This window comes from Triplophysa dalaica, chromosome 9, assembly GCF_015846415.1.
Source record: "Triplophysa dalaica isolate WHDGS20190420 chromosome 9, ASM1584641v1, whole genome shotgun sequence".
Classification (NCBI taxonomy): Eukaryota; Metazoa; Chordata; class Actinopteri; order Cypriniformes; family Nemacheilidae; genus Triplophysa; species Triplophysa dalaica.
Genome location: NC_079550.1, coordinates 9,079,723 through 9,099,324, shown reverse-complemented (window position 1 = coordinate 9,099,324; position 19,602 = coordinate 9,079,723). Strand labels below are relative to the sequence as shown.

Below are 19,602 nucleotides of genomic sequence, written 5' to 3'. Positions count from 1 at the left end.
GCTAGGGGTGGGGGTTCGAGGGGTGTATGGGACTATGGGAACTCGAGTCAGTGAGACGAGCTGCAGCTGGTTTGTGCAACAAGAGGAGCACAAAATCCCACCAAAACACTCTACTGGGTTAAGTGCTCGGCTTACTGCAATGTCTTCACGGGCCGTCTCATTAAACCCTATTTAGTGTACTGGACAGGAATTGTGGGACATTGTAAGGTCAACAATAGTGTCAATCACAAAACTATTTGGTCTTTAAAGTTATTTATCATGCTTTGGAGAGCTGTGGGTTCATCTCAGTCTTCATTCGCATACTGTATAAAATATTACGTAATATAAAAACTGAGACAACAACAAAACAATATTTTTTGTGTATAGGTTTAAGTCTAACTTTCCAAACTTTTGGTGTTGTGCATGTTACATTGTTTATTGTCCCACAGAAAGGCATCTTTGTTTCTTGTAGCCATATTACACCAGACCTTTGTTCTTAAAGAGTCACAAAGCTACAGTCTGGCAATGAGAGACAGGAAAAAATGGGTTTTGTCATCTATGTGGATCGTAGAGATGTTCAACAGGACAAATCCGTGGACGCTGGGTTGAGGGGTGGGAAAAAATGCATTTTAAAGTGGCAAACAATAACATTTAATTTGCCACTCTTATTATAAAAGGGAGCCAGGCAGTAGTGTCTTTGTAAAAAAAAAAGAGAAAGTGGTGCACAATGCCTGGATATCTGCAGTCTTTCTTTTAACGGCGCTGAAAGGATTACACTTTTAAAAAGAAAAAAACTAAAGACCTGTACCTAATCACTTCCCCTGGTAATTCCTTTACTTGCTTGAAAGAGGGGGACAAACCGTAGAGGGATATCAAGAGGATTTGAGAAATGGGGGAAGGAGAGGTGGTGCAGTCTGTGCTTCGGGAGTTTATTAAAATTATTTGGTGGTGGAAAAAGGAACAGTTATGTTATTTGTTTTGTTTGACATTTTAAGGTATGAAATGAACATGTTTCCTATTTAACTTGTTAAAGTTTATGTAATCGATCCCAATCAGGCTGGACACAATTGTTGTGTAGTTGTGAGAATGAGATACAGATACGTAAGCTTTAGAGTCAGTCAGCCATCAAAATTTCCAAATGTAAAACTTTCCATTAGAAACACTTGGGGAACAGGCACCCATACTGTTAACTAACTAGTAAACTAGTGTGAGACAGCTTTACCTCAATAAAAAATACAATGAAATAAGTAATATTTTTTTAAATACATAAACACAATAACAAAAAATTATAAAAAAATATATAAAATAGATAGATTGTCTCTACTAATTTTCGTTTTTCATTTGCTAAAGCTAGAAAGCTACATTTGTTCATCCTACACTGTTTACCTAAAGAAAACCTGCCAGAGATAATCCTTCATTGGAATTCGCTCAGCCTCTGACTCTCTCCCAGCTGAGTCATTTTATGTAACCACTGTTGGAATCCGACAGGATCTCCTTCTTCTTCAAAAAAGAACCTCCTTTTTGTCCATCTCCCCTCACCCCATCTGCCTCGCCACTCTCCGTCATCCCATTTGGCTTCTCCATGGTGATGGAACATTTGTGCAGTGATGGACGGTCGGATATACGGACCCTTTGCTTCTTGCTGACTCTTCTATGAACAGTCTGCATTGCTCCGAGCCTTTTGTCTGGGAGTCTCGCTACGTTCTCTGGTTCTAATTGAATCAACAGGATTGCTGTTACGAAGAGTGCGGAGGCAAGGGTGTCTCCTGGAGGGCAATGGAAAGGTCGGGACCTCTGAACCCAGCGCAGTACCTGCTGGGCATGGCCCACTAGTGTCAAACCTTGGGCGCTGGGATGAATTAGTAGCGTGTTTGTAATGAGTCCCAGCTGGAGCGCAGAGCTGGAGTCATTATTTTGGTTTTTACAGGAAGTTGGTTGGTTTATAGAATGATAACTTAGGAAATAAATCTGCTGCTTGAAAGGCAATTGCGAAACTGGAATTTATGATTATTTAAAGTGTCAAATTTCCCAAAACAAGACTAGTATTTGTTGACCCTTTAAGAGTACAGCCTATTCTTTCAAACCAAACCATTTCAATGTATTGAATAATGTTTTTTTTGTGAAAACTACAGTATAGAGATTAATTCAACAAATTGCAGCAAAAATCTATTTGGCTGTAGTTAGAGATCAGCAGAACCGAATGCCTGTGGGAAACATAATTATCTTTACAAGTATCAACCCCAAAGCTCATGTTGGCAACATAGGAGGGGCAACGGTGTTGACGTTCACCTCCCCCAGCAAACCCCTCAGGCGTTGCAAATCAGATAGATATCCTGATTATTTGTCAAGAGTCTTCAAGAAGGAATAAACAACAGGTCTGGATAATGTAGGCCTGCTTTGGATTCTGGGGTCTTTACGCTGTCACATGGGGGGTGGGTGGTTTTTAAAAGTCCTTCGAGAGCGAGTTACAGAACAAAATCATCTTGTGACAGAAATGATTTAAGAGAAAAGTAAACTCGATAAATGACAAGTATCACAATATTACCCCTTAACAGTGCTAACAATACTTTTATTATTGATTATTTTCCTCGCTTAATTCTAAATAGTTCTGATTTGCTGTCAGTAATGGTGGTTAAGATTGTGTTCAGTTTACTTGTGTTTTGATCAAATAGAGTACCGCAGAGATTACATTTTTTTGTAAACTATAAGTAAGCCTATGGATTTTTCCAGTAGACTTGGAAGATAAGATCCGTGGTTAACAAAGTTTTATGATTCTTACACATTTTGTCTATCAAGATAATCGTTACAGATTAAAACAATATTTACTATTTTTAAAGCCTAAGTAAAAATCTATGAACAGTCTACAATACGGTCACTTGATATTAACGTCACCACTACCAAGTCTCCGACAAACTTTAATAAAAACGTGTGGTAAGTAATTACGTGAATTAATCCCCCTGGTGTGCAGTGTGTTGGTAAATTACTCTGAAAAAGTAAGTAATTACTAGTTACATATCCAATAGTGTAATACGATTACTTTACAAATTACTCTCTCCAAAAAGTATTTAATAACTTATTACTAACAATTGATTAAAATTGATTCAAGGATAGACATGAAACGACTTTTTGATCCATTCAAAATAATATTAAATAACTTCATTAATTATTCTTATTAATTGACCAAAGAATACAAATGTGAGAAAGATACTTTAAAGCATACATTTTAAAATTAGTCTTATACATTTGATGTCATTTCCGCTATTGAATATGTTACACAGTATATAGTTCAATGACATCAGAAGAAACTGTAATTAAATTGTAATTAAGATTACAGTAATCCCTTATTTTACTTTAAAGGGAAAATTAATTAAATTACAGTAACTAATTATTTAGTAACTAGTAACACCCAACACTATTTCATACAAAAATACGTCATCTCTAAGGTTCTCTATTAAATCACAGTGCTATGAAATACCGTTTAGTTAATCTAACGCATAAAGACGATGATTAAATGGTACTGCATAGCAATGTGACTGACCCATGCAGAACGCCTTAACAACCACATAGCAACATCCTGACCACCACCCAAAACACGATAACAGCAAGGTTTTCGTTTCCATACACAACAAACACAGTTTGTTCAGAAAATCTTAAAAAAATGTTTCCCAGTGTTTTCTTATTCTATTAAACTATATTTTTGTCCACTGTACCCTCTATTTTCAAAACCTTACACTTTACTTGAAGAAGAACCGTATACGTTTTTAGATTGTTACACATTCTACCCTAACTCATGTCTGACTATAATTTCCATTACATTGGTGTGAAAAATAGACCCACAACTCACATGACTGTCTTTTCAAGGACAGTATTAATACACAGCATATGCACAGAGAACAAATCGGCTGTTATTTTTTACTAGTATTGTCTAGATATGGTGAACTTTGTCTTCTCATAGTCTTGACCCACAGGTTGTTCAGTAGTTAGGGCTCATCCTATCTAACAGAGAGAGATCTCTTCTGGAAGAGTGCAGTGTTCCCTTTGTTCACTGCGTGGAAAATTTCAATGTAGGTGCTCAGGCATGCTCTGGAAGGCAAATCCCCAAGGCTTGCCCGAATCTCATTAGAGGACTTTCCAAAGTTTATTATGATTGGACGGCCCTGTGAAAGGAAAGCAAGGGCCTTATGAGTGTGGGGTAAGCCTGAGTTTGTGTGTGTGGGGATAGAGTAAGACTCATTCCCATCCAGGAAGCAGATGTTATGCGATGGCCAAACCACTCTGAGACAGATATTAAATGTCAGTTTTTCTTTACTTGATGCACTGCGTATGGGGCCAGTGTTTCTATTCCTCGATCCTTATGAATTCCCATAAGTGCAAGGATAAGTGTTTTTGAGTAGTGTTTAAACTAAAGGCATAGCCACGAAGGTGACCAGCAGGGGGAGGCTTTGAAAACAAATCTCCTCGTTGCGTAGCGAGACTGGGCCCTCGGCAGGGAGCGAGCCAGAGTGCCATGCACAACACAAAGCCTAAAGAGACTTCCTGTGGGGTGAAGGATGGAAAAAACATCTTGAGAAATTAAGATGAAAAGCTTTATAGCTTTTGCACGTATATTGCTTCTAGTTTTCTGTTCATTGCTTTGTTAGGTCATATACAACACATGGATGTTGGCATTGTTGAAGGTGAAGACCAGGTTTTGTTATTTATAGTGACACTTCAGCCAAGAAACCAAATTTTCCCATGTTTTACTCACCCTCAAGGCATCCTAACCGAATATTACTTTCTTCTTCTCAATAATGTGGTCGGAATTATAAAACCACGTATCCTTTTTCTTCCAAATGTTAGAATGGGAGTGAATGGAAAACAAGCCTCTGGTTCACGCGCAGTCCAGGTATAGCAGAAGTTAGACATTATCGTTAATCTTAAACAAATGCATCGATTCGCTTCAGAAGACCTTTTTTAAAACCAAGTAGCCGTGTCGAGCAGTTCTTTGACCGATGGATTGACTTTTTGGAACTCCAAAAATTGCCCCAAATCACTCCCATTTTAACCCTTGAAAGCAAAAGGATACGTGGTATTATAACTCCGACTGCTTTATTCTTCGGTTAGGTTGCCTTGAGGGAAAGTAAAACACAGGGATATTTTGTTTCTTGACTGAATTATCCCTTTAAAGGATTTAACTATGTAGGTTGGGGTAAGTTATGCACAATTTCTGTTACAGCATTTGTGTGGTTTTCTACATGCATGTCAGGTAAAAATTGTGTTTATGGAATTTATCACTGTAAAAATTGACCAATTTCAGCTGCCTTAAAAAAAAATTCTCACATAAAATTAGCTTGAAATAAAATGAGTAAACCGATAATGACTAAATAAAATTATTTATGAGTCAATTGAACTTAATTAGATTGAACTGACGTAAAAAAAACTTTTAAAATACAATTATGATTTTTATAATTCAGTTCAATATAATTTAAGTTTACTTGACTCATAAAGCTATGGAGTCAATAAATAAGTATTTATTTACTTATTATCAATTTACTGTTTGTGTTATAACCAGACAGAGGAAGTTTCAGAACACCGTATTTAGATTTTAAAAATACATTTCATTTAGCTATGTTCTCAACAGAAACAAGGACATTCTGTGTAGTTTTACCGCTCTACATGTGCTTTCGTTTATGGCTCTGAGAAGATACTCTTACCCAGAGTGACTTACTGATATACATATTGTCCTTTCTTCAATAAACATTGCAGTTTTCCATTTCATTCAGAACTTTGCTTTGCCAACAGTGATTATTCACTGGCTGTACAGTGTAAACAACTTTAAAAAGACAAATAGCCTACAGCCAAAATGCAGCAGCTCATCCATAAAGTCTGTCAGTAAAGAGCGGCTGTGTCCTCACTGCATGTGTATGATCGTGTGTTTTGTGAAGACTTGCCTTTCTCTCGACTTCACTTGTTTTCTTTAGAGTAACTGGACACCTTCTCCCTCCAGGAGTGCTTTTCAGTAAACTAGCCCCTATCTTTGCCTTAGATGTTCTCACTGTAGCGATCACACACTATTGTTAGACAAACACACAAAACTCTTGAAGTCTGGGGATATACTGTATATCATGCTTATATATAAGGTTTCAGAAAGAAAATGTATTTGATGTGTCCACCTCTATAGGCACACGCATACTCTAAGTTTACCTCGCAGCCTGTCTGAAGTGCTTGTTGTGGTTTGTCTAAGTTGTGCTGAATCACAAGGGCCCGGTTTACTGTCAGATTCTATGTACATGATGGAATGGGTCTACACTAAAAGAATAAACATATAAGATTAAACATTTAAGGCTACAGCATATAACAGAACTCACTGCTTAGATGGAAATTAATGACGAAAATGTTGGGATGGAAAAGTGTAGTGTTGATCATAATGTGCACAAATAGCAAACTTGTTAAAATCGCGATTAAAATAAACTTACTAAATAAAGTCCGGACATGTTTCATACACGCCCAAAGTATGTGAAGGCCTGCTCTCACTCTTCTTTGACTAATATATGCACGTATAAGTGTCAGCTATAAACACTAAGGATGCCAAAATTACTATATAAACAGTACACATGTGTGACCCAGTCTCATAATTGATTTAAAGCATCAAAGTTTGATTTCAAGCATTAATTTTGCATTGGTCTGGTCTTACTCCATCAATATTAAAGCTATCGAGGTTTCACAGAATATTCTTATGAAAGTCTGTACATTAATTAGATTTTATGTAGAAAACAGTGAATCACAAACAAACACTTAAGCTGTGTTTTCACAGGCACATATTGTAATATCTCATCAACAACTATTAAAAAGCATTTTTATATTAAAGAGAAAAGAAAAGAGTTTGAAAAGAGTTTTGAAAGTGTCCAAGCTTTATTTAATTTGAGAGTGAATATAGGTTCATACAGCAAACCTATTAAAAAGTGCAAAAAAGTAATCCACATGTCTTGCTCATAATATTCCAATATCAGAAACCATTTCAAAATATCACGTAAATATTTGATTATGTCTTTTCACATGTATGTCTTATGTCACATTTCATTCTGTGGATGCACTGGAGTGTGCAGTTTCAACCTTTGACACTTTCAAGTGACAGCGACATTTCAGATGGTGGTCTGCCCGCTTTCACCCCAAAACCCCCACTGTGACCTCACACTGTGGGCCAGTGCAAAGGGGTGTGTACTTCAGCACCTGCAAATGAAATTAAAACAGATTAATAGTGTTGAGAACAAACAAACACATGACATCCTGCAGGCAACATGCAAATGTGTAGCCTGCATGGAGGATAATGAGACATTTAGGACTGAAATGACATAGTCTTTTTGATTTCATAGCCTATAGGGCGTATTCTTGAAACTCTGAATTTGTCTTGATGGTTAGAAAGACTAATGATATTGCACAGGAATTCAATTTTGAGCAGCAGAATTTATGCGGGGATCTTACAAATCTAATAAAAATCATCAGGAGTCATATAGGACATGGATCATATGCTCAAGTCTTTCATTTTAATCTGCACATGAAGCGTATGAGACCATTGAACACTCTTTTGTCACTTACGCCCGTGTGCGATTCCCATGCGTTTCTACGGCTTCTGATGCATTTGCATGAGAAAAGCACTGAGAGGCGGGTGTGAAATATTCTTTTCATGCACCGCTAAGGATGGAGATCCCTGTCAAGGCAAAGCTATCTTGTTGTGGCTATGGTTTGTTTTGAGATTGCATTCATTGAGCCAAGGTTTTATGTCATGTAATGGTTTCCCATTTGCAACGTTGGGCCATTGCAGCTGCAGAGCCCATTAAAAGTTGATTGACATCAATCTTGAGAGGTTTACAGATCATTTGCGATGTCATATGGTGTGCGGTAGTAGATTTAGTTCTTATGAGAGCGCAGTCGTTGAGTTTCTGTCTTTTGCTTAGAAGAGAATACTTCAAAATGAAAGAACATTTTTTAGGTTTATTACCTTCTGTTTAATGCTATTTTTGAGTTGTGGTTCTTCGGCTGATGTAATAGTGAAAAGTTCACCCCCAAAATAAAATTCTGTCATAATTGAAGATTGCCCTAATGCACGTTTTCTGTGGAACACAAAAGCTGTTTTTTCACTCATTTCCATTCAATGAAAGTGGATGGGGACTGGAGCAGTCAAGCTCCCAAATGACAAAAGAAGTTCCATTAAAGTGCTTCAAATGACTTGCATTTAACATATTTTCAAGTCATGTTGTAACTTTATTAGTTTCGAAGTGGGAAATACATTATTTTCATTTTTGGGTGTACTATCCCTTTAAGATGCATTCCTGCACACAGACACACACATGGCTCTGTGGTCTGCTGAATAATTTTCTCCTTGGTCATTTGGGATGAGCAATGGAGAGAAGGTGGGGGTGTCTTTTCTAGAGATGTTCCTTTTTGCCCCCTGACACTGTTGTGATTAAGGATTAGAGCATAGAGGGTCTTCAGCCATCTCCCCCCCCCCCTTTCTCTAAACAATCACCCCCTCCCTGGCTCCCACCCACTTTTACAGCTCCTCGATACCCCTGGGGGTGGGGGGAAGGTCGACTGATGGCTTTTTAGCCCAATAACTTTTTACTCATATTATGTTCTAAAGTCTTTTGGTCAATCAGTGGAGCAGGAGGGTAACACCCCACCCGCCCAAAGCGCAACGCCACCCCTCTTTCCTAACCACACACCCTGCAAGCTAACAACATTGCATCAAACACCGAAGTCCTAAATGCTTCTTCCAAGCACCCAAAACAAACTGACCAGATGTCTGTTTATCACACACTAATGACCCTAAGACAACAGGTTTAGTGTTTTGGGTCGCAAGGTATTTAGTATGCAATCATCTGCATCCAGGGACTTTCTAATGAGTACTAAGGAGTTCCAAAGTTTAACTATTTTTTGTGAGCAATGTTCTTGTGATTCCGAGCTATCTATCCGAGTTATTTATATACCTAATGTTGCGACAGTTTGACACATTGAACAATGATTCAGCAGAATTTGTGAATTTGCCAAAGATCCAACACATGATCTCACTGACTCCGACTCAACCATGACATCACTCTTTCTAAAGCATCGGTTGTTTTTTTTCATATTAGGACTTTAATGAGTTGCCCAGTTCCTCTTGACCTCCTTATGTAACCTTATAATTATATCCTGTAGTCTTGCAGGAACTTTGACAATAGGTATTAGACAGAGTAGCTTTTTTGTTTGGTTGTGTTCTCTGCTGAGGTTAAGTTACAGCAGCATGATGGAAATTAGACTTAAGTTAGTTGCATCACAAGAGCCCTTGTGTTTCAACAAGACCTTCATAAGGTTTTTCGGAACCTGCTTCTTGCCCAGTTCGGTCTTTTCTGTTTCTTGTTAACAAAGGAGGAAATCTTATTAGTGCTGAGCTCTATGTGGTGAGGGGGTAAAATTACAGTCTTAAATGAGCTCTAACAAGCTAGTTCAAAAGCCAAAGAGGGAACGCTATTAAAGTTGGAGGGTGGAATGGTTAAAATGTTGCTTTCTATGTGCACGCTTAGAATAATGTACACTTCCATATGCATGCTTAAGAATAGATTTCAAGTCAAAGGAGATATAATTTCACAGATTTTTTTAATTTGTAGTTAAAGAAAACCAATTCATTTTCATATACTTCAGATATGCTTGTGTAAGTGTAATATATATGCCTTTCTTTACTTTTTTAAGTTTATTCAAACATGCAAAGAAAGTAACGGAGCAGCCAGTAAGTGCACAATATGTTATCAAAAAACAGCTCAGCTGAAAGTGAAAATTCACCCTATAAATGAAAATTCTATAATCGTTTACTCACCCTCTTGTCATTTCAATAATTTTTGGTTTCCGTATAGAAGTAAATGGGTGCCAACGCTGTTTGGTTACCAACATTCTTCAAAATACCTTCTTATGGGTGTCAGCAGAAGAAAGAAAGTTAAGAGAAAGAGATTACAGAATTTTCATTTTTGGGTGAACTATCCCTGTTATATGCTATGATACATTTTGAGCAAATGCCAAGAGATATCAAACCAAATGGTGACAAAAACTTGTATTTGTAATTTGTAAAGTAAATGTGTGCACAGTTTACAAACAAAGATGGTTCACATAAATATACAAGTTCTACAAAAACACCTTTTGAATTCACAGACTAATTGCTTTATAAATAAAACTAAAGCATCTACCCTAGTTGTTAAAAAAACCATCGGCACCAACTGATCTTGTTAAGGCTGTTCCCGTGGAACGCATCAGAACCCTCACGTCTCCTCTCACAGTGGGATCGCCTGATCAATGTCTGTGGTCACCAGGAAAAGGCATATAAAATGACTTCAATGTCAACCTCTTCACCAGAGGGTGACACTTTCAACACCTTCACCAGGTTATATCAAAGGACCTCAGAGGGCCGTCGTCTCCAGTTCTGATAGCAACAGGGTGGCGCGAGCAAGCCTTGAGAGCAGATTATCTTAAATTTTCCTCAAAACCTTGTACTCTTAACGTCACTTTTGTGTAGACACCTAATGTAAAGTATTGACTACATAAAAGCTTGATTTTGCCAGAAGCAATAAAGTTCCTAAACCCAACCTCAGCTCGAGTGACAACATGCCCCAATAGCTGAGGCATGCAATGAGGGGTAATCTGTCATCGTAGGGAGCTGCAATTGAATAGATATATGTTTTTATTTTCTTTTCAAAAAGATAATGAATCATAAAAGGTTTCACGAAACAGCACAACTGTGAAAATGTATTATAAAAACATGTTAATGTTAATTACCTCTAGGAAAATTATGAGGGACCATAGTTTCCTACAAATGCAGTGACGTAACATTGATGAAAAGCCCGTGTCATTAACACATTATTCACATTCTCTATTTTACGAGAGTTTTTGGCTTTTTTTTTAAACTATAGAAAACACACACGTTGACTTTTTTTTACGACATTTATATTCTAAAATATAGCATACATTTATATCAAAGGTATATATTTTATATTAGGTAAAGATAATAGACATATGCGACGTCACAAGCGCGCTTTGTAGACGGAGTGGGCGGAGCTACGCGAGAAAGCGGAGGTGTGGCCGCCGTACAGTGTGCGTTAAAAACACGTGTTGCAGCGGAAAGTCTAGAGTTCACCAAAGCTGCGAGGGTGTCTTGTGGGATCGCCAAAAACGAATTACAAGACTATGCCATCCTACGCGCTAAATCAGTTTATTGACCTGGATGACGTCTTGTGCAAGGTACATTTAACGTTGAATGAACGAATTGTGTCATTGTAATAAGTTTAGTGTTGTGGTAGCGAAAACTGTTTTGTGGTCTGCAATCAGGCTGGAAACTCGATCGAGTTGAATTCTACAAAGTTTGGGATAAAGATGCGTAGTACAATGTATGCTATTTGATTTAAAAAAAAATGCAAAGTTTAATAGGTTTACGTAAGCTAAATGATACACAATCGAGTCGATCAGACGACAACTTGCTAACAACTTTACAACAACGTGGGCCTCGTGTGGGCGCCTTTTTTAAACGAAATCGCACATTGGTTATGACTTGAAGAGTTGAATTTATGTAGAAGGATAAAACAATACGGAAATAAAGAATTGCTTCAAGCAGTGTTTGTATTCAAAGCCCAAATATTTTGCCTTCGTTCGCATTTTTGAACGTAAACAACTTTGTTGCACAGGACGCGACGCGACGTCATCGCACTTCCATTTATTTGTATACGTGTTTGAATATGTTTATTTGTTTGTCTAATAATAATGTTTCATAAACGTGCGTTTAATCTTTGATTCCGATTACGTAGTTTTTCGTCTGATGCACCAAACCAAAACTGTGGAATTTGCATTTACTTCTATTAAATTTAAGCACGAGACTTTGTGACGTTTAACACTTTCTTTTTTCTCCCTCACAGCACCTTTTGAATCTCGATCTCCGAGGGCCAGCAAAGATCACGCCACATGCTGCCGTTGGACACAGAAAGCCTGACAGTCCCTGCACACCATCCTCCAGCGGTTCAGGACTTTCTCTCGACAGCATGGAGAGTGGATCCGTAAACCCAAGCTACTGGGGCTCCCAGAAAGTCTCATCTCAGTCGAAGTGGATCAAGACTCCATTCTGGTCTGAGCGCTCCGTAAGCATGGTTGAGGGGAACACCGGAAGTCTGGGTTGGTCGTCTGCCGAACCTGATCATGTAAGTCAGCCTTTGGGTACATCAGGCGCGGGGTCTCTCTCCAGCTCCACGTCATCGATCTCAGCCACCTCGTCCCGCTACAAGACAGAACTATGCCGCACGTTTGCCGAAAGGGGGGTGTGCAAATACGGTGCCAAATGTCAGTTCGCCCATGGGCCCGAAGAACAGCGTGACCTCAACCGCCACCCCAAGTATAAGACTGAGCCCTGTCGCACTTTCCATTCCATTGGCTTCTGTCCCTACGGCATCCGTTGCCATTTTGTGCACAACGCTGAAGATGATCAAATGCACAACTGCCCCCACGCAACCAATAGGGCGGTCCAGCGTCCTCCCCTCCTCAAACAAAGCTTTAGCTTCTCTGGGTTCCCCACAACTCACCAGCCCCTTGACGCCCCGCTCTCCACCAACTCCTTCCTCCGGGCTCCTTCCGTCTCCACTCCGACCTCCACCACCATCACCGACCTCCTGTCTCTGGCCTTCCCGGACATAGATCCCAGCACTCTTCTGGAGCAAGCCAGGGACATCAACCCTCACTTCTTGCCATCTCCAGATTCCGGGTGCTCAAACTCTGGACTGTCTCCCACCCAGCTACTTCCCTCCCAGACTGATGCCTGCTTGAGACAAAGCCCCACCGGCGGCGCATCTCTAGGCCTCAGGAGCTTGTCTCATACTTCGCTCTCAGACCACGAGGGTGGCAGCTGCAGCTCGTCCAGTAGCATGAGCGGCTCAGAGTCCTCCTTCGGACAAGATGTTAGTGGGCGCAGGCTTCCCATCTTTAGCCAGCTGTCGGTACCTGATGATGTCATATACAGTGAGAGTAGCAACTCCAGCACGAGCTTCTTCCTCTAGATGCCTTCAAGCCTCAAAGGGACTGAACTGTATACTGTGTTATACCTACTGTAATATATGACCAATACTTGACATTTTAGTTAAGCTCAGAGTGTGATGTATGGATTTTTGCAGTCATACTTTAAGTGGGGTTTTGTATGACGCAGTGGAGGGAAATGCGAGAAGAGGTGAAATTTTGACATCAAGATGTTTGGAGGAAATGTACAGTTGTTAACTTTTAAAGGTGCATTTAGCAATCAGCTATTTAGGAAAAGATTTATTGTACCAGAATAGCCAAAGAGAGGAGATTGAGCAGTCTCTGAGTTTTTGTTTTATTTAATTTTTTTCATAATATTTGAGACTACTGTACTCTTACCCAGAGACCAAATGTTTTCAAGCTGTATATACTGCCATTTGTTAATGGACTGTTTCTAGACATTGCCGACGTTAGATTTGAGTTTTTATTAGTCAAGTTTGCAATGTCATTGTTCTTGCTCCTGTTGTATATCGTTTGGTTTGTTTCTAGACTGCCTTATGTTTTGGAAGATGTGTTAAACAGATCCATAAGTGCACCGTTGGAGCTTTATTCCAGATGACTTGCCTTCTGATAATGTTGCGTAGCTGTTGAGTGAGTTTAGACCAATTACTACTAAATGTGACATTTGTGGCCTTGTTAGTTCTTTTTATAGCTGGTTCTGATGGTCCCTTTTTCACCCGATTGTCTGAGAAGCCCCAATTGGCTTTGTTACATGAGGAGTTTCAAGTAACTTAATTTCTTTTTATTTATTTTATTGTATTTATAGAAAGCGTGTTTTTTGATAAGGTTTGTATCAAGTTTAATATATTGATTTTTCTCCCTGCTGCCCTCATTTTGTACTGAAAATAAACCCTGTTGGTAAACATCATTTTCCTGTTGTTTTTTCAAATGATCTCATTTCAAAACTCATTATAACAAGCCTGCAATCTTCTTTTTATTGAAAGATTAGATTTATGAGTAGGAACTTTTTTTGGTCTTTCTAACACATTTCTTAAGAAAATATTTACTAGTTTATACTTTGCTTTCAAAAACGGTTTGAAATTTAGCCGTGAGCATTAAGATACTTTGGAGCTTACATAGTGATGTGAATTTGTCCTTTTTGTTATTCTGGTCCTGTGTTGGGGGAGGTGTGGGTGGATCACATCTAGTATGGAAATGAATAGCTCTTTTGTGTTAATTGGGTTTAAATCCCATTTGTCCATTAATCCTTGTGTTAACTGGCTGCTGATATTGCATATAATGTTGACGCCTTTTGCTCTAAATCTGCATTTATCTTCAGAATAAATGTACGTTTATGTTATGTAATTGATGGACCTGTGGCTCTCTATGCTCTCAAGTTGCATATTCTTGTATTTTCTCCCCATGTTTGTTCTTTCAGATGCATTGCATGAGGGCCCTGGTGGTGTTATTAAGAGTTGAAACTGAATCCCGCTAAAGCTCTTGACAGGTAAGTAACAAAAACTGATTCTGTTCACTATTCTCTTGTCACAAAAGACAATGCCACGGGGAGGTGTCTTTTGAGAGAGGCGAACCGGGGAAGGGTTAAAACTGTCTTACTGTTCTCTATTGTGCCCGGGGAAGATTCTCCCACATCGCCTAGTGAGTTTTTACAAAGCCGGGCGCATTCTCACACTGGGCCCGGATCATATGGAATCCTGAGCAGATGGCCACATTCACTTGGACTGTGGGTCAAACATATGCTCTCCAGGCCCTTGTATAGAAAGGAATCTGAGCGGAAAGGAGCGAGCAGGCAGCTGGGGGTGGGGAGCTGAAGCTGCCTACTGTAAGACAATGAGACGGGGAACACTTTAAAGTTTGACTTTTGTTATCTGATTGATGAAAAGATTTCAAAAGATAGTGCTCTAATAAGAGAGAGTGTTTTTTATTTAGTTATTGAATTAGGTTATTCAATTCTGTTAAATGTTTGTTTTGTCAAGCTGTGGTTTAGTATGATAGTTGCCAAGACGTTTTAAAGCTTCAGTTTTAATTAAACCATGGTTGTAAAGTCTATTCTTCAAAAAAAAAAAGATTATAATATCGGGAACACAATGAAGCCAAACTGGATTAAAGTTAAACTCAAGTTCAGGTTAGCCAAACGGTTTGTATAGCCAAGATCAGGTTAGGTCAGGGCATGTTGTCACATTTGAGACACTATAATTTTACACTTACACAATATACTTATCAGCCAGAACCAGCCTATCAGCCATTGTTTTATGATATTTTGTGTGGTTTTATGTTGTTTTAATTGTTTTCCATTCTTTTGCATGGTTGGTAAATGTGTTGCTATAAAGCCTATAAATTAACATAAAATATGGTAGAAAATGAATGTTTATAACAGAATGTCAAAAGAGGCATTGGCCTATTGTTCATAAACTGGTGTTAATACACTGTGACAACATGCCCCACTGAGTGTCTATACTCTATACTTTAAATTTATCACATTGTTAAGACTTAAAGATGATTATTTAGAAAAAAAACATTTACGTTCCAAAATGAAGCCGTTGTTTTTCAACCTTTTCCTCCGATAAATAATGTGAAATGCAAATCTACCCTCTTGTGGCATAATGGACCAATAAACTTCACATGTAAAATGGACCCATACTTTGTATATAAACAAGGAGTATTAACACTTTCACTCAGTTTTTTTAACACTGTTAAAATGTTTCTCGTATTCTTCAAAAGGGATTTTATGTGAAGGAGTATGCTACGCTTGGTATGTCTGAAATTGGTTTATATTTAGGCAAATATAAACTTTTTTCACAATATACTAACATAACATTTTAATAAGATAAAAATTAAAATTTATTTGAAATGGATAACTGAATAAACAATGAAAAAAGAGCAGCCAATAAGAGCTCAGAATAGATTGGAACTTTAAAATTGTTTAAAAACATTTTTGGTTGAAAGTGGTATTATAAAGAAGTTTCTCTTGGCATTTTAAAATTCAATTAATCTTATGCAAATGATGCCTACACCGAAGATGCTAATAAATAATAGTCGCAAACAAAATTCTAGTTACCATTGTGAATTCCACAGTTTTGACGAGCTTACCATTTTTCAGAAAAAAAATTAATACTAAATTATTCAAGTGAGTGAGTAATTGTTTTAAAAACTTTTGACCTGTAGCATATATACTTTTTGTTAACTGACCTTACAGAAAACCTAAAAACAATGTTATAAATAAATGGTTGAAGTATCTCCTAACAACAAGTAACCACTAGATGTCAGTAGAAGTCTAGAGTTCAATTACTTGGCGAGAACATTATCATTTACATTTTGTCACTGTTACTGTATATAGTGTTAGGTAATATAAGTGTTGTGATGTTACAGTGTGTAAATATTATATTAATCAAATTGTTATAATTAAATTATATTTTAATAACATATCAAATCTGTTTTTAAATATTATATTGGGATAGATTAAATTGGAAGATTTACCATCAAGAAAAATTGAAATTGGCCTCTTTTGTTTATATGTAAGTAAAGTATTTTCTGATTTGGGATTAGAGTCAGTTTTCTCCATAACTCTCTAATGTATTCTGTAGTTTATTTCATTGTAACACTCCCTCACCCCAATGCCACACATGACACTGATAATAAAAGTAAAAGGAATGTAGCGTATTTACATGTAAAAGTTGGGCAACAATTCCCCCTGTCTTGTCAAAATTAAAAAGAACATCTTAGGCCTGCAGGGATGTCACAATGGGTCAGTTTTACTTCCTGTTCCTCCTTGCTTCATTTCCTCTCATGTAGCCGCAGTTCTTCAAAAAGAGGAAGTGTGGCCTCTTTTCTGCACTCCAACCGTGAACAGACATTTCACAACATTTTAATTACGTTGTCAGATTTTTGTTCTTAAATGCTAAAAGATTTTAAGTTTAAGCACAGTTATTTATTGTATCCCCTTTTACTGTTCTCATTTGCTCAGTTACTGTATATAATGTATGGTTTGTTCTGGGCACCAATTCTATATTTGGCACATATTGGTGGTGAACATTTTTACAACATTCTTTTCATCAAGTTTGTTTAATCAAATAAATAACTGTACATTTTAGATTTCAGAACATGCTGTCTGTGTTAAACACATGTTTGGATGTCCTGCCTTTTTAGGTTGTTGTTTTAAACAGTAAGGGTGGACATTCATTTTTTACTTAGTGTAGCTTTTGGAAACCGACCAATTCTTTCAGCTGTTGATGTTACAGAGCAAAGACATTTTTCATCATGCTACTTTGAAGAAAAACTATTAAAGAATATGTTCAAGGACTTACGAAACAAAAAAATAACACTCCCTTTCAACGAGAACTATGCCGATTGAGTAACTTTGCCTAAAGAACTGAATGTTTCCAAATGACGGAGGTTCTTTGGAGGTCAGTTAAAACCTATCATCCTTAAAAATGAATGGAATGCGAAACAGTTACTTTCTCCACAGACTCTTGTTTTTCCTATGTCTTGTCAAAAAAGGATTGCAAACAAAGTCTGCTTCTGTAATCTGTGAGGTTGTGTGTGTGTTGTGTGAGGTGCAGTGAGAGAGAACTGGTTGAGTCGGAGGGAAAACGGCAATGGATGGTGGCAGCAAATGGGTGGAGAAAAGAACCATTTTCAGAGTCTCGCTGGGCTGAATGAGAGGCTTTGTGATGGTGTCACTACTTCACATCCCACATGTGTTTCAGAACCAGAAGCCCCCCCCCCCCCATCCCCGCCCAGCTGCCACAAGGGGACAGGTCCTCTAACCTCTACGTGTTTACAAAGCAACCAAGGCTTGCACTGCGTGTGTGGATTCGTCTCAGTGCCCCAGCATTTCAAAAATGACTTGAAAATTGCCCAATTTTGTTCTGTGTCCGCTGTGAGAAAACTTTGTACTGAAATTTGTACCTGTCACTTGCAAGTCAAAACACAGACTCTCTGAATGATGACGTTCAAGAACCATGTGTTTGTGTCTGTACAGATTGATAGGATAGCCAGATGTATACGGTGTGTACTCAAGAGCGACGGCAGAAGAATTTTTTTTTGCACGTTTGTCCAGAATGTTTTAGTTAACGTTTAATGGATCTGAACCTAGCCTTCTCAGCAGGTGGGTTGTGATCCGAAGGTGGGTCACAGGCGGTCGTAATAGGGTCACAGACCAGAGAATAACAATTCTAAAAGCAAATTATTTAAAACAGTCACATTGTGGGCTTTTCTGCTCTTCACATCTTAAATGTTTTCTTAAAGGTACAGTGTTTGAAATTTAGCGTCATCTAGCGGTGAATTGCAACCAACGGCTCACTCCACCAGAACTTTTGGCTGACACAGGACTAAGATGTCTGCATGTTTATGCTTCTTTCCCAAAGGAGATAACGTATTTACGAAACGTGCTTTGTAGCAGTTTGTCTATCATGGTGAATTCCATGTAAGGCCCCTAGGGTGTATGTAGATAAAAACCCTCCAAACATACACATACACAATATTTTTGTGAGAGATTTATTTTTTGACAATAACATTTTACAGAAATCTATATAAGTGTTTGCTTATGTCTCCTACACTGCAGTTAGGGCTTCACTGTTAGTGGAAACCATGTCATAGCAATATATTTGTTCTATATGTTTAGCTCTTGAAAATGCATCCGACCCGTGTCACTGATGTTCAGGAGACAAAGTCAAAAAATGACATCGGAGGGGATTGATATGGTTCTTCTGAGAAATTGTGTAAGATTGGGAGCATCAGCAGGCTGCTGCCTAGCAATAGATTTTCTGTTATGACTAGGGGACTGTCTGTGTAACAAAGTAAAAGTAAATAAAGTGAAGGAAGTATAGTGTGACCTCACACCTGATGTGAAAGTAGACGTATTTGTGACATCAATCCAAGTCACATTGTGGCTAGGGAATGCACTCTTGAATACAAATCCAGAACAGAAATACCACAACGTTGGTTGACGATGTTGTTATGAAACTTTTCTCATGAGAATGTTTGAATCCTAAGGTGTGTTTAACGGATTATGGAAGTCATGTCTGGACCAGTTTTGTCTAAGTTCGACAAGCCTTGCCAAATATGAATGCAGTTTTGGAGTCAACTGTTTCTCAGGATCTTCATTTTTTTCTGAGGGTGTGTGCTTGAACGTTTGAAAGTAGACAGACAGCATCTACAAAATACAATTTTTAATAAAAAATGTTTTCTGCTTTCCAGTGGCTCAGTGGTTAGAGCATGGCACTAGCAATGCCAAGGTCATGGGTTCAATCCGAGGGAATTGCATAAGTCAGAATCAAAAATTATAATACAATGCCATGTAAGTCGCTTTGGATAAAAGAGTCTGCCAGATGCATAAATGTAAATAACGAATAAAAACCATCCACTAAGAGTCCAGAATAGATAGAAACATTAAAAAGCGTAGTGTAAGTGGCACTAAAACTTTGAAGGGTAGTGCTTATAAAGAAGCCTTTACATGTGCAAGAACCTGACGGCACCAAAATACAGTGGCCCAAAATTATTTGGAAATTGAATCACACTTTAAATGCACGAATGCCACTGCATTATTGGAACCAAGTGATGTTGATTTCAAAAGAAAGATGGCACAAAATCAACACAATTATTTTTATC

At 38.1% G+C, this 19,602-nt stretch overlaps 1 protein-coding gene across 1 annotated transcript; it reads left to right on the top strand.

Annotated features, from left to right (window-relative positions):
* The first annotated feature begins 11,069 nt into the window (after positions 1 to 11,069).
* Positions 11,070 to 13,900, top strand: zgc:114130 (uncharacterized protein LOC570332 homolog). The gene is made up of 2 exons (XM_056756925.1): positions 11,070 to 11,220; positions 11,889 to 13,900. The coding sequence occupies exons 1-2, from the start codon at positions 11,167 to 11,169 to the stop codon at positions 13,014 to 13,016; spliced, it is 1,182 nt and encodes a 393-aa protein (XP_056612903.1). The 5' UTR covers positions 11,070 to 11,166; the 3' UTR covers positions 13,017 to 13,900.
* The last annotated feature ends 5,702 nt before the right edge of the window (positions 13,901 to 19,602 follow it).

Coding starts and splice junctions, on each gene's coding strand:
- zgc:114130 (XM_056756925.1), top strand. CDS start 11,167: ATGCCATCCTACGCGCTAAATCAGTTTATTGACCTGGATGACGTCTTG. Junction 11,221..11,888: donor TGGATGACGTCTTGTGCAAG/GTACATTTAACG, acceptor TCTCCCTCACAG/CACCTTTTGAATCTCGATCT.